The sequence below is a fragment of the Oryx dammah genome, unplaced genomic scaffold (assembly GCF_014754425.2).
Source record: "Oryx dammah isolate SB20612 unplaced genomic scaffold, SCBI_Odam_1.1 HiC_scaffold_5, whole genome shotgun sequence".
Classification (NCBI taxonomy): Eukaryota; Metazoa; Chordata; class Mammalia; order Artiodactyla; family Bovidae; genus Oryx; species Oryx dammah.
In genome coordinates this window covers 29446925-29462306 of record NW_024070189.1, presented here as the reverse complement: position 1 = coordinate 29462306, position 15382 = coordinate 29446925, and the positions used below count along the sequence as shown (strand labels likewise).

Here is a 15382-nt window from a genome sequence, read left to right as displayed (position 1 = left end):
CATCCAGCACTGATAATGTCCGAAGGAAGAAAAAGGACCAGCATTTCCTGTGAATCTTTCTTAGGAGCAGGAGCACTTTTCTTAGATGCCTACTAGGATCTCATCAGTGTCCTGTCTTATTTTCAGAGCTGATTCACATGCTCATTTTTTTTTCTTTTAATTAATTTTTATTGGAATATGGTGGCTCAGTGATAAAGAATCCGCCTGCAATGCAGGAAATGCAGGAGATGCAGGTTCCATCCCTGGGTCTGGAAGATCTCCTACAGGAGGAAATGGCAACCCACGCCAGTATTCTTGCCTGGAGAATCCCATGGACAGAGGAGCCTGGTGGGCTACAGTCCATGGGGTCACAAAAGAGTTGGACACAAGGACTTAGTGACTAAACAACGGTAGTTGCTTTTACAATGTTGTGTTAGTTTTTGTTGTACAGCAAAGTGAATCAGTGCACATGCTCATTCTTCAACCACTTTCTAGAAGTGAGAATGGCAAGGATAACTTTGAACAGTCTAGACTAATTGGAATCAACATTTGGAAGTAGACATAAGGACATTATCCCCTGGGTTAAATGGTCAGGGAGTTAGTTCAGTTCAGTCGCTCAGCTGTGTCTGACCCTTTGTGATCCCTTGGACTGCAGCACGCCAGGCCTCCCTGTCCATCATCAATTCCCAGAGTTTACTCAAACTCATGTCTGTCAATTAGGTGATGCCATCCAACCATCTCATCCTCTGTTGTCCCCTTCTCCTCCCACCTTCAATCTTTCTCAGCATCAAGGTTTTTTCCATTGAGTCAGCTCTTCGTATCAGGTGGCCAAAGTATTGGAGTTTCAGCTTTATCATCAGTCCTTCAATGAATATTCAGGACTGATTTCCTTTAGGATGGACTGGTTGGATCTCTTTGCAGTCCGAGGGACTCTCAAGAGTCTCCAATACCACGGTTCAAAAGCATCAATTCTTCAGTGCTCAGTTTTCTTTATAGTCCAACTCTCACATCCATACATGACCACCAGAAAAACCACAGCTTTTACTAAAGGGACCTTTGCTGTCAATGTTTCTGCTTTTTAATATGCTGTCTAGATTGGTCATAACTTTTCTTCCAAGGAGCAAGCATCTTTTAATTTTATGGCTGCAGTCACCATCTCCAGTGATTTTGGAGCCCCCCAAAATAAGGTCTGCCGCTGTTTCCACTGTTTCCCCATCTATTTGCCATGAAGTGATGGCACCAGATGCCATGATCTTAGTTTTCTGAATGTTGAGTTTTAAACCAACTTTTTCACTCTCCTCTTTCACTTTCATCAAGAGACTCTTTAGTTTTTCATTTTCTGCCATAAGTTTGGTGTCACCTGCATGTCTGAGGTTATTGATATTTCTCCCAACAATATTGATTCCAGCTTGTGCTTCATCCAGCCCAGCATTTCTCAGGGAATTAATCCCTTTATAAATCAGGGTTTTCTTAGAAGTGTAATAGATTTTGGAGAAGCTGCTAATAATATTAATTAAAGGAGATAAAAATTTTAAGACTCTGCATGAATGAAAATATCTCCATTATACCTTCATACTGGATTTATAATTTAGCTAGGGCTAGAATTTTAGGTTGAGAATAATTTTCTCGCAGAAACTTGAAGCATTGCTCCATTGCCTGCTCACATTCAGTATTACCCCTGGCTTCATCCTTTGCCTCTGACCTAACCCCTCTTCTGTCTAAATTAGAGGCTATTGGTCATCAGTAAATTCCCCAAAGGCCTTTTGGGTACCTTTCAAGACTCTATGTTTATCTCTTTCCCTTGGGGTGGTAGATAAATCAATGGACCAGCAGTGACAAACCTGCGTTTTAGTGTCTTTCGGTCCATAAGATCTTGGACAAGTCACCTAATGTCATCCGTGTCTAATAACTTTTAGGAATCTCTCCTGAAAGTGATTTCAGAAACTATTTGATCAGCACACATCTATTTATTAACTGCCTAGAGAAGTTTTGCTTTAAGACAGTTGTGCTAAGTTTCCCTGTAACAGGGAGAAACTTGAGTGATTGCTTTCACTGACTCTAAGCAGTGTCAGATAAGCTTTTCAATAATATCCATTTAAGAAATGATCATTGGAGAAGGAATTGGCAACCCACTCCAGTATTCTTGCCTGGAGAATTCCACGGACAGAGGAGCCTGGTGGGCTACAGTCCATGGGGTCGCAAAGAGTCGGACACGACTGAGCAACTAACACACACACACACACACACACACCACACACACACACACACGAAATGGTCATAGCTTATAAGGAGAGTCCTCACCATGAGCTTTTATTTGAGGCTGTAAAGACATGAGTTGCTTTTCCCATCTGCTCTCTGACCTGGCTCTTTCTGCCTCCACATTTCCGTCTTACATACAGACACGCACATACGCACTCCCTGTCCTCTCTTTCTCTGTTCCTCCTCCCATTCTTCCCTCTCCTTCCCATGGAAGAGTGGTGAAAGTCTTAAGGCAGAACCTATAATACAGCTCCTTCAGGTGATTATGGAAGAGTGGTCACATTATTTACCTTGATGCTGCTCTAAGAACTACCATGCTGTGTGCTAAAGTCGCTTCAGTTGTGTCCGACTCTTTGTGACCCCATGGATTGTAGCCCACCAGGCTCCTCTGTCCATGGGATTCTCCAGGCAGGAACACTGGAGTGGGTTGCCATTTCCTTCTCCAGGGGATCTTCCCAACAGGGGTCAAACCTACATCTCTTATGTCTCTTGCATTGGCAGGCAGGTTCTTTACCACTAGTGCCACCAAGAACTACCATGACCATTACTAAAGTAGAGACTACATATGATGACAGATTCAGCAGTCGTTTGTCCTGAGATGTGTTAATGAGTCTTTTGGGGCAACAGATATAATTTAGCTATATTTTATAGCTGCATTTAAGAAGCATCTTTAGCTAGCTATATTATATATACTACATATTATACATATTATATGTATATAAAGCAAAAAAAGAAAAAAGCTGTCAGCAAAGCAGTGTTTAAATGAGGGGAGTTTATAGAATTTAGTAGCAGGCTTTCAGTAAAGGATGGATAGATGAATGGATGGATGAATGGATGGATAATGAATGGACAGATGGACTGACAGATGAATTAATCTCATTTTTAGAAAGGTCATTGTCAAGTCTGGATTATAGAGGTGAGGCTGGAGGTGAAAACATCAGTTAGGACTAGCCTAGTTGAAGTGATAAAGTCTTAAAGTTTGTCTTAAAAATGAAGAGAGTTCACCTTTTTGATACCCCACTTCTGTTCACTTCGCTTTGGGTCTTGTGAGCAATTGAAGGGTAAAAAAAAAACTATCCAGGTTAGCAGGCACTGGTTTCTACATGCTTCCTCCCTAGTCTTTTCCCACCCACTTCGTCACCTGTTCTTTGTGTTCCTTTAGTTTTCTTTGGAGGTAAAGGATATTCTTAGTGCTTTGCAATGTGAGTTTTAGTCTATGTATTCTGAGAGTATCAGCTTTCTTTTCACCTCCCACCTCTAGCACCCACCCTTAAAAAGGTATTATTTGTCTGTTGCTTAATTCTTAGAGGAGATTAAAGAAATTTCCATTGTCCTTTTTTCTCTGTTGTGTTCAGTCTTTGGGCTTTTTAGCTTTTAGCTAATAAAAGAGTAAAGCTTACATATTTATCAAATGAAATAATGTTATGAGAAAAACTCCTGATAAACTTATAATAAGTATGCCAGGGTCTCAGAAGTCACTGTGAATCTGGTCATCTTGGCCATTTTTTGCAGTAGAGTGCAATTATGTTGAAGTTTGTAATAAAAGCTGCATAATCCTGAATTGCTTTAGATTTATCGAAGATTAAAACTGTATGCAGCTGTTGGGGAGGAAGAATTTGTTCCTGGTTCTTTGGCTGATCTGATAACCAAATTAACATAAGGCAGATTAACTGGAGAAAAGCAAATTTAATTATGTACCTACAGGAGCCCCAGAAAAATATGAGAGCCAGTGAGGCAGTTGAGGCTTCTCTACCATCCTGAGCTAAGGAATGGGATAGGAGAAGGAGCTTCAAAGAGGAGGAGGGTAAATGACGGGAAAATGGGAAAAACAGATATTTGTTAATTAGATTGTTTGTCTTGCCATATGCATAGGTCATTCTGATAAAAGTTCTCTCTGGTAATAGTCTGTCTCTGAGCCAGCACCCCTCTGCCCATCTAAATTCTTTTAGACCATTGAAGAGGGAGATAGAAAGGTCTTCCTGAGCCTTTTGGACCTTCACTGTCTTCAACTCGAGAGTCTGCATGCCAGAGTGGCACATTTTGTTCTGAATATCTTCGTAGTGTTGTCTTTGTATTACTGTACTTCAATTCAGTTCAGTTGCTCACTTGTGTCCGACTCTTTGCAACCCCATGGACCGCAGCACGCCAAGCCTCCCTGTCTGTCACCAACTCCTGGAGTTTACTCAAACTCATGCCCATTGAGTCAGTGATGCCATCCAACCATCTCATTCTCTGTCATCCCCTTCTCCTCCTGCCCTCAATCTTTCCCAGCATCAAGGTTTTTTCCAGTGAGTCAGCTCTTTGCATCAGGTGGCCAAAGTATTGGAGTTTCAGCTTCAACATCAGTCCTTCCAGTGAACACTGTACTTCATGATATCCCAATTCTTTAAAAGTTTTAGCTTCAAGCATATGTATTAGGTGGTAGACTGGTGCCCTAGGAAACAGATCTGAAATTTGAGTGTCAAAGTTTTATTGAGGAATGCTTTCACCATCAACACCCAAGCAGGACTGGGCAGCCCTGAGCTGCATTACACTTGTAAGACTTCAGCCAACCCTGCAGAGAGCCCAGTCAGGGGTTGGTCCTTCAGAGTCACCTCAGCTTGAGGTGAGAGAGCCAGACTTTTATGCCTTTTATTATCTATTGTTCCATAACAAATTTCCCCCTAAAACATAGCAGCTTAGCCCAGCAACTGTTTATTATCTCATAATTCCTGTGGGTCATGAACCCAAGCTGAACACCTCACAGTCTCTCACAGGCTTCATCCAAATATTGGCCAAGTAGCATCACTTCAGGGCCTGACTGGGACGACCTATTTCCCAGCCCCCTCACATGCTGCTGGCATGCCTCAGAATGTCCCTTCTGAGGTCACTCACACAGCTGTTGGCTGGCCTCCAGACCCCACTAACTTGTTGACCAGAGGCATCGGTTTCTTTCCATGTGGACCTCTCCATAGGGCAGCCCGCAATATGGCTGCTGGCTCCCTTTAGAGCAATAGGGAGGAAAGTGAGAGCGCCCGAGACAGGCCACAGTCTCCTGCAATCTAATCTCAAAAGTGACATGCCATAACTTTTGTCATATTCTATTCATGAGAAGCAAGTCCCTTGGTTCAGCTCACGGTCAGAGAGGGAGAATGACACAAGGACATGGACACCAGGAGGCAGGGGAGCTTTGGTGGCCACCTTCGAAGCTGCCTATCAGCCCCTGTAGCAGCCAGTCCACTGGACGCAGGCTCCCCAAGATGGGAGGTGACCTTGGGTGAAACAGCTTTCTCCAGCTGCAGAAGTTCCCAAAGAGAGCACACAACTGAGGGTTGCTCTAATAGCTGGGGCAGTCTGAATGGGATTTGGATGGTACCAAACAGCATCCATGGGCTTTCCAGGTGGTGCTAGTGGTAAAGAACCTGCTTGCCAATGCAAGAGACCTGGGGTTCGATCCCTGGAGGAAAGCATGGCAGCCCACTCCAGTATTCTTGCCTGGAGAATCCCATGGACAGAGGAGCCTGGTGGGCTATAGGGCCATAGGGCTGCACAGAGTTGGACATAACTGAAGCAACTTAGCATGCCCACATGTGATCAGTATCAACTTTAATATGTATAACTCTTTTTTAACCAGGATATTTAATAAGCCAGAATTTCTTAGTCTTGTCATTTAAACTATGCAACATGTACTATTTCCTTATCTGGTTTTGTGGCTTTGTTTCTTGCACTCTTGGAAATATCCTTTATATATGTTACTTTACAGAGTATGTTACATACAAGACTGGTGAATACACTCTTTCACTGGAAAACACTTAAAAAAAAAACTTTTTAAAGGAGAAATTATATTGTACCATGTATCAGAATCACTCTTTTTTGGGTATAGAAATTCATTTGAAAAGTTTCAGCAAGCAGCATACAACTAAATATTTCTAAACTTACAATGAATAATTGTTAAAAAGCATTTTAACTGAGCTAAAAGATAGATCCTAAATGCAAAAGCATTTTCAAAACGGTATTTACCCTTTTTCTAGATATGTAATATTGAGAAAAGAAGGTAACGAGATTAGGAACAATGAATTTCTTTTTCAGATTACAAATTTTAATTGAATAAAGTTACACAGATTTCTATTTTGTCTTTAATTTCTTTCAATTTTCAAGTGTGGTTTTCTTTATCTGTCTCTTTCTTTCAACTTTATTTTTTTAGGTGAAGAAGACCAGGTCCCTGATTCTGTCATATTTCTTTATCAAATAACCAGAGGAATTGCAGCAAGGAGTTATGGACTCAATGTGGCTAAACTAGCAGATGTTCCTGGAGAAATTTTAAAGAAAGCAGCTAGCAAGTCCAAAGAGCTGGAAGGATTAGTAAATATGAAAAGGTCAGAATGATTGTGCTGCATTTTTGATTTATAATGAACTCTTCCAAGTTGTCCCAGGAAGAGGATTGTCCTGTAAATGAACATCAGATCTTCCTTCAAGCACCTCTTCAAATATTCTGAAACATTCAATAATGATAAAATGAAAATGGTTTTCCCCAAAGCCCATGTGAATTCATTTAGACCTCTCTAGTCAGATCTTTATCTGTTAAGTTGCTAAGTTGGTTTTCCAATCATTTTGCTAAAGAATTAACTCCTTAATGTATACCAACACATTGGTTGCTTAAAATATTCATTTATGAAGAATATTACTAATGGAAACCTCGATATATAAATAATATTTAGAGTATTTCTTTTATACTCTTTTATGCTCATTCAGATATGCAGCAGTTGCATTCAAAAATGAAGAATTCTGTCAGAATGTGAATGAAAATAATAGTACTGGGGCTTCCCTGGTAGTGCAGAGGTTAAAGCGTCTGCCTGCAATGTGGGAGACCTGGGTTCGATCCCTGGGCCAGGAAGATCCCCTGGAGAAGGAAATGGCAACCCTCTCCAGTATTCTTGCCTGGAGAATCCTATGGACAGAGGAGCTTAGTGGGCTACAGTCTATGGGTCCCAAAGAGTCAGACACGACTGAGTGACTTCACTTTCACTTTCACTTTCAACCAAGTACTTTAGGTTTTTTACATAACATCTTACAGAAATGCCTGAATGAACTTTTTGGTAAAATCAGTATCACAGAGCTAGGTGATTAGAGTCGGTATCTGTGCATGTCACTTTGTGGATTTGTTTGTGACAGATTTTTTATTCTAAACAAACTTCTCCACCACCTAGAATGCTTTATGTGAATGCACTTTTACCCTGGACATCCAGCGAGTATGTAGTCAGTATATAAACTGCTCGTCATACAAACTGAAACATACTTTGGAAGGAAGATATTCCTAAGAAAATATCCTATTAATAAATAATAAATTGCAGCCTTTTGTTTCCCAAATATAAGATTATATTTTAAAACAGCATAAACTCCTCGCCTACCTCCTACCCCACCCTGCTCTGCCTGAAGAGTCTAATTGACCTGGGGCAGGGCATTATTGCTCTGGTCCATGACCATGTGATCTGGAGCGAATAGGCTGTATGTCAGATAGACCATCCTGGCCGGCCATTATGCTGTAGGAATATTTTTTAGTTCTGGGAATTATTACCAATTTAAAAATTGAACCATGAACACCTGATATTTTAGTTAAAGAGACAGTCGCCAGCTTGTATACCGACAGTCCTGCAACAGCTTCTGCTCCTCTTCATTCTTCCTCTGTGTTTCTGCCTCACACTCCTAACCTTGCCATGGTAACCGGTGGGGGGCCAGGTCCAAAGTGCTGGAACACTGCAGCACTTTGTCCTTTGCTCCGGTGGCATTCTCTTCTGGATCCTTTCCACAACACCAGATTAGAAACAAATGATCCAGTCAGTGACGGGCTACTTCTAGTTACTTGTTACAAAGTAGATTCACATAAAATTTTTCTAGAGGGGAAAGTGATCATCTATGAGATTTTAAAAGTAAGCTTAGCCCTTAGTTCTGCTCAAAGTCAGATAAATCCTCTCTTGTTGTCTTCTTATTTTTCTTTTTTCATAAAGAAACTAGAATTAAATTTTACTACAAAAGATGCAAGATGGCAGTAAGATATGAAAGTTCTTGTAGGCTATAAAGCAAGAGCAGTAAAATTCACAGGTTATTTATAAGTATTTTAACTCTTCCGAAAGACAACTACTGTATATTAATGCATATATATGGAATTTAGAAAGATGGCACCAAGGATCCTACATGCAGGGCAGCAAAGGAGACACAGATGTAAAGGACTTTTGGACTCAGTGGGAGAAGGCGAGGGTGAGATCGTTTGAGAAAACACCATTGAAACATGTACATTACCATATGTAAAATAGAGGACAAAGTGCAAATTCGATGCATGAAGCAGAGTACCCAAAGCCAGTGCTCTGGGACAACCCAGAGGGATAGGGTGGTGAGAGACTGTGGCCAATTCATGTTGATATATAGCAGAAACCGTCACAATATTGTAAAGTAATTATTCTCCAATTAAAATAAATTAATTTAAAAATAAGAAGGGAAAAAATATTTTAGCTCTTCCAATTAGTATATAATATTTTAAAATCTAGAAAGTTAGCTTAATAAGACAGAGAATTGTAGAAAGAGGCTGCATTGGCATGATATCTTTTGATTTATCAGGACATACTCTATTTGTTGTTTTTCCTTTTCACTAAAAGTGGTTATCACATGGATTTCATTGGTCACAGAACCCAAACTGAATCTGGTGCATCCTTGTGCATTTGTTAAAAGCTAGTATGTATTGAGTGCTTGCTATGGATACCAGCAAGTTTAGGTAGTCAGTCCTTAGCAGCAGCCTAGACACTGTAGCCAGGTACTATTCTTATTGCTTTACATACATTGATTCACTTAACCCTCAGGATAACCTTGTGAAATAGGTACTGCTCTCATCCTATGTTGTAGTTGGGAAAAATGAGGCCACGTGAGGGTAGGAAACTGACCGGGACCAGGGTCACCCAGCTAGTTGATGGTAGAGCCGTGATTGGAACTCACACATTCCGTCTTCAGACCCTAAATATTGGCTTGGTCAAAAAGTTCATTCAGGTTTTTCATGAGATGTTAATATTTAACTGGATTGCATTTTTGCAGAAAGAAAAGTAGGTCTGTGTTATGTTGGCATTTTACTTTTCCAATAGCCTGCATTATTTTATTAAGTCAATTTCACTTCTCATCCTGTGAGCACACACAGCCTCTAGCTGAGTTAGAAGAGGAGGAAGCTGTGCCATCCCCTCCCTGGAGCTGATCAGCAACCTTGGTCTCTTGATTAAAGCAGCCGCCCTGACAACTTCTTTCACCAAAAGGCTGATGCTCCCCGCCATAGCCTCCTAACCATACAGCCTGCCTGCTATTCTAATATCACAGACTTTTTATAGTTTTGATGGGATGGACTGGCCCCTAACAATTCCATTTATAAAAGAAATGGTATTTTATTTTCTGTCCAGGAAAAAGCTAAAGAGTTTTGCGAAGCTATGGACGGTAAATGATGCAAAAGACTTGCAAAAGTGGACAGAAGAAGAAATTACAGACGTCTCTTTGTGATGAAAATAAAGGCTACGTTTTGGAACCAAAAAATAGAGAATTAAAAATACCAACTGTGTGAAAACAACTCTCCAGTAACAGCCCATCTTTGTGTGATGTGAGCATGAAGCCTGACTGTGGCATATCCCTATCAGAAACAGGGAGGCCTTTTATATAGGTTCCTGCTATCCTGATTTTTAAAAGTATAAACAGTTTTGAATATTAAGATTCCTATCATGTCATTAGAAAATCTCATGGACAGTACAATTCAAAGAAAATAAAAAAGCTTCTAAGTAAAATCTGAAGTAGGCAGTATAGTTCATGAAGTTTTAGAGGCTGATATAAAAAGTAATGCATGATTTTATTTGTTTCAGTTCAGATAATTTGCAGCTGGGTGAAATGTCTGGCAGGAATACACCTTTTATTCGAACTGAAATAATTTTATGATACCACCAGTTTATTCACTGTGAGCATAGAATTTTTGAAAAGAAACAGAATTGTCAGGCTGTTTAGAAACTAGAGCACAGAAAGAACAAGGTCATGAAATTTGAGAAGTTAAATATTGCCATAGTTTTAAGCAATTTGGAGATTGTTGGATGAAATTATTTGTCATTCATTTCAGTAATAAATATTGATGAGTACTTGGCATAATTTATGATCTTTTTCTTGTTGAATTTGGGGTTTAGTTATGGAACCAAGGTTGCTGTTTTTCCCATGTGCACAGAACTGAGCTTTCTCACTTTGGACCTTTCTACTATCTGATACAGCAAATTCCTTAGAGCTTTGTTGATTCATAAAAGCACTCCCTCCCTGCAAGGTTAGGGTAACACATGATCATCTGTGTCCCTGAGCTTTCTATAGCACTGGAAACCTGGCTTCTCATATGCTTTTTCTTTCTTGCGCAAAGGTTCTCCTTCGTACTTCCCACTCAGTTTTCATTCTTACTCAGTGAAATGCCTTCCACACATTTGATGGTCATATTTCTAATTTCTTCTTTAGGTTATTTTGTAACAGTGGCCGTAACAGTGAGCCCTGGAGACAGTCAGTTGAGTCTCTCCAAGTTGATTGGAGCAACCAAGCAAGTGGTAAAAATATATATTTATTTATTTGTGCCAGGTCTTAGTATTCGGCATGTGGGATCAAATTCCCTAACCAGTTCAAACCCAGACCCTTCCACTGGGAGCAGGGAGTCTTAGCCGCTAGGCCACCATTACACTTTTGAGTCACTTACACTCTAGCCCTTTATGGAGTTAGAATATGATGTGGTTTGATTCCTCCATCCTTGCATTATATGTTTTATTAACATACAATGAAATTCTCAAAAATATCTCAAAATAGAGTTAGTTGGGATTTACTCTTTAACTTTTAAAAATAGCACTTTTTTTTAAAGTATTTATTTTTTCCAAAATGACACATTTATATATGTTTAAAAGTTGTGAGAGAATTAGAGGATACTACGTGCTTTTAAGATGTTCTAAAACAAAAGTACAATTCAACTTTCTATCAAACATTGAATTGAACAGTAAGCAGAACTTTCCTTAGATTAAATAAAAATTGTTCTGAGCTCAATTCTGCTGGTGTCTATGACCCCTGGTTAACTTTTTTTTTTTTTAATATAAAAAAAAGTTTATTCCTTTTTAATTTTATTCTGGATAATTATAGAAATGTTTGCTTCAAAAAATAGGAGAAAATAAAAACACAAAGTCATTTTGAGGACAATCAGGGGAATTTGAATATGAATTAGGTATCATACATGATATGAGTGAATTATGTATGGCAAAACCAATACAGAATTGTAAAGTAAAATAAAAAATAAATTTAAAAAAAATAAAAGAAAAAAAATCTTCATACAATAAATCACATTATTGAGAGATGATAAAAAAAAATAGCACTTTTTAAACAGTGTTTCAATACTCAGTAAGCCTGTCAATGTTTTATGTTAATAGAGGTAGTGCTTTAAAGGCAGGTCAACAGAAAAGGAGATGAATTCAGGAATATCATGCCCATGGCCGGGGAGCTGCAGGGACCAGCAGTCACTGCTCATGTCCAGGTGGACATTCCGGGCCATCTCTGGCTTGCCCAGGTCAGTGTCAACATTCAAGCAGGTAAGGGTTTCAGGAGTAGTGTGTCCAGGCAGTGACAGTCCCCAGAGTCTGGCAAGTGACAGTGCAGAATGTTGCAAGGTAGATCCCCTAACATAAAGCAGGATATCAGCTAGCCACTTTGCGGGAGGTCAGGCCTGCCTCCAAGTTTGAAAGAAGACCAGCCGTGCCAAACACCCTTTCTAAGTGAGACTCCTTCCCAGCCAGGGCACTGAGGTGTTGAAGGGAAAGTTGTGTCAGAGTCCTAGTTATGATGGTTGTGCATGTGTCGTGGAGGTTGGCAGTAAAGATGATTGATTGGGTACATACTCCAGGTATCAAACTTAAGGAGGGCTGCAGTTCTAACATTAGATATAATGTATTTGAGATCCTGAGTTGATTTCCTTTAATTATATATCTGGAAGTGGGACTGCAGGATCATACGGTAGTTCTAGTTTTTATTTCTTAAGCACCCTCAATACTGTTGTCCATAATGGCTGAAACAGTTTACAGTTCCACCAACAGGGTACAGTTCAGTTCAGTCGCTCAATCGTGTCTGACTCTTTGCAACCCCATGAACCACAGCACGCCAGGCCTCCCTGTCCATCACCAACTCCCAAAGTCTACCCAAACCCTTGTCCATTGAGTCGGTGATGCCATCCAACCATCTCATCCTCTGTCGTCCCCTTCTCCTCCTGCCCTCAATCTTTGCCAGCATCAGGGTCTTTTCAGATGAGTCAACTCTTTGCATTGGGTGGCCTAAGTATTGGAGTTTCAGCTTCAACATCAGCCCTTCCAGTGAACACCCAGGACTGATCTCCTTTAGGATGGACTGGTTGGATCTTCTTGCAGTCCAAGGGACTCTCAAGAGTCTTCTCCAGCACCACAGTTCAAAAGCATCAATTCTTTGGCGCTCAGCTTTCTTTATAGTCCAACTCTCACGTCCATACATGACTACTGGAAAAACCATAGCCTTGATTAGACGGACCTTTGTTGACAAAGTAATGTCTCTGCTTTTGAATATGCTGTCTAGGTTGGTCTTAACTTTCCTTCCAAGGAGTAAGCATCTTTTAATTTCATGGCTGCAGTCACCATCCACAGTGATTTTGGAGCCCAGAAAAATAAAGTCAGCCACTGTTTCTCCATCTGTTTGCCAAGAAGTGATGGGACCAGATGCCATGATCTTAGTTTTCTGAAAAGCCAACTTTTTCATTCTCAGGGTTCCCTTTTCTCTGCGCTTTCATCAACACTTGTTACTGCTTATTATCATCCTAACAGGTGTGAGCTGATACTTCATTGTGTTTTATTTGCATTTCTCTGTTGATTATGGTCAGTTTTAAGACACTTTTATCACCCCAAACAATCCATTCTCATTAGCAGTTACTCTCCATTCCTCCCCCAAATCCCTACTCCTAGATGGTCACTAATCTACTTTCTGTCTCTATCAGTTTGCTATTTGGGACATTTCATATGAATGCAATTGTACACTATGTGGTCCTTGGTATATGGCTTCTTTCACTTGGCTCACTGTTTTCAAGGTTCATGTAGCATGTAGCAATACTTCATTCATCTTTATTACTAAAATCTATTCGGTTATATGTATATATCACATTTTGTTATCAGTTCATCAGCTGATACGCATTTAGACTGTTTCCATTTTTCGGCTATCATGAAGAATTTTGCTGTGAGCATTCATATGCAGATTTGTATGTGGCAAGGTACAGGATTTCTTTTTAAGTTTTCCCCAGTCTAAAGCGCAGTCTAGTTTGTGAACCACTAGTCTCAGATTCGTGACATTGTACAGGAGACAAGGATCAAGACCATCCCCATGGAAAAGAATGCAAAAAAGCAAAATGGCTGTCTGGGGAGGCCTTACAAATAGCTGTGAAAAAAAGAGAAGCGAAAAGCAAAGGAGAAAAGGAAAGATATAAGCATCTGAATGCAGAGTTCCAAAGAATAGCAAGGAGAGATAAGAAAGCCTTCCTCGGGGCGATCAATGCAAAGAAATAGAGGAAACAACAGAATGGGAAAGACTAGAGATCTCTTCAAGAAAATTAGAGATACCAAGGGAACATTTCATGCAAAGATGGGCTTGATAAAGGACAGAAATGGTATGGACCGAACAGAAGCAGAAGATATTAAGAAGACATGGCAAGAATACACAGAAGAACTGTACAAAAAATATCTTCACGGCCCAGATAATCACGATGGTGTGATCACTCACCTAGAGCCAGACAACCTGGAATATGAAGTCAAGTGGGCCTTAGAAACCATCTCTATGAACAAAGCTAGTGGAGGTGATGGAATTCCAGTTGAACTATTTCAAATCCTGGAAGATGATGCTGTGAAAGTGCTGCACTCAATATGCCAGCAAATTTGGAAAACTCAGCAGTGGCCACAGGACTGGAAAAGGTCAGTTTTCATTCCAATTCCAAAGGCAATACCAAAGAATGCTCAAACTACTGCACAATTGCACTCATCTCACACGCTAGTAAAGTAATGCTCAAAATTCTCCAAGCCAGGCTTCAGCAATACATGAACTGTGAACTTCCAGATGTTCAAGCTGGTTTCAGAAAAGGCAGAGGAACCAGAGATCAAATTGCCAACATCCGCTGGATCATCGAAAAAGCAAGAGAGTTCCAGAAAAACATCTATTTCTGCTTTATTGACTGTGCCAAAGCCTTGGACTGTGTGGATCACAATAAACTGTGGAAAATTCTTCAAGAGATGGGAATACCAGACCACCTGACCTGCCTCTTGAGAAACCCATATGCAGGTGAGGAAGCAACAGTTAGAACTGGACATGGAACAACAGATTGGTTCCAAATAGAAAAAGGAGTACATCAAGGCTGTATATTGTCACCCTGCTTATTTAACTTCTATGCAGAGTACATCATGAGAAACACTGGGCTGGAAGAAGCACAAGCTAGAATCAAGATTGCCGGGAGAAATATCAATAACTTCAGATATGCAGATGACACCACCCTTATGGCAGAAAATGAAGAACTAAAAAGCCTCTTGATGAAAGTGAAAGAGGAAAGTGAAAAAGTTGGCTTAAAACTCAACATTCAGAAAACTAAGATCATGGCATCTGGTCCCATCACGTCATGGGAAATAGATGGGGAAACAGTGGAAAGTGTCAGACTTTATTTTTGGGGGCTCCACAATCACTGCAGATGGTGACTGCAGCCATGAAATTAAAAGACACTCCTTGGAAGGAAAGTTATGACCAACCTAGACAGCATATTCAAAAGCAGGGACATTACTTTGCCAACAAAGGTCTGTCTAGTCAAGGCTATGGTTTTTCCAGTAGTCATGTATGGATGTGAGAGTTGGACTGTGAAGAAAGCTGAGTGCTAAGGAATTGATGCTTTTGAACTGTGGTGTTGGAGAAGACTCTTGGGAATCCTTTGGACTGGAAGGAGATCCAACCAGTCCATCCTAAAGGAGATCAGTCCTGGGTGTTCTTTGGAAGGACTGATGCTAAAGCTGAAACTCCAATACTTAGGCCACCTGATGCGAAGAGTTGACTCATTGGAAAAGACTCTGATGCTGGGAGGGATTGAGGGCAGGAG

At 40.3% G+C, this 15382-nt stretch overlaps 1 protein-coding gene across 1 annotated transcript in view; it reads left to right on the top strand.

Annotated features, from left to right (window-relative positions):
- MSH3 (mutS homolog 3) overlaps window positions 1-10377 on the top strand; it is a 195013-nt gene extending 184636 nt beyond the window's left edge. Inside the window, exons 23-24 of the mRNA XM_040239436.1 lie at window positions 6422-6593; window positions 9651-10377. Coding sequence (XP_040095370.1) covers window positions 6422-6593; window positions 9651-9747 — 269 coding nt within the window. The 3' untranslated portion in view covers window positions 9748-10377. The remainder of the gene's footprint in view (window positions 1-6421; window positions 6594-9650) is intronic.
- The last annotated feature ends 5005 nt before the right edge of the window (window positions 10378-15382 follow it).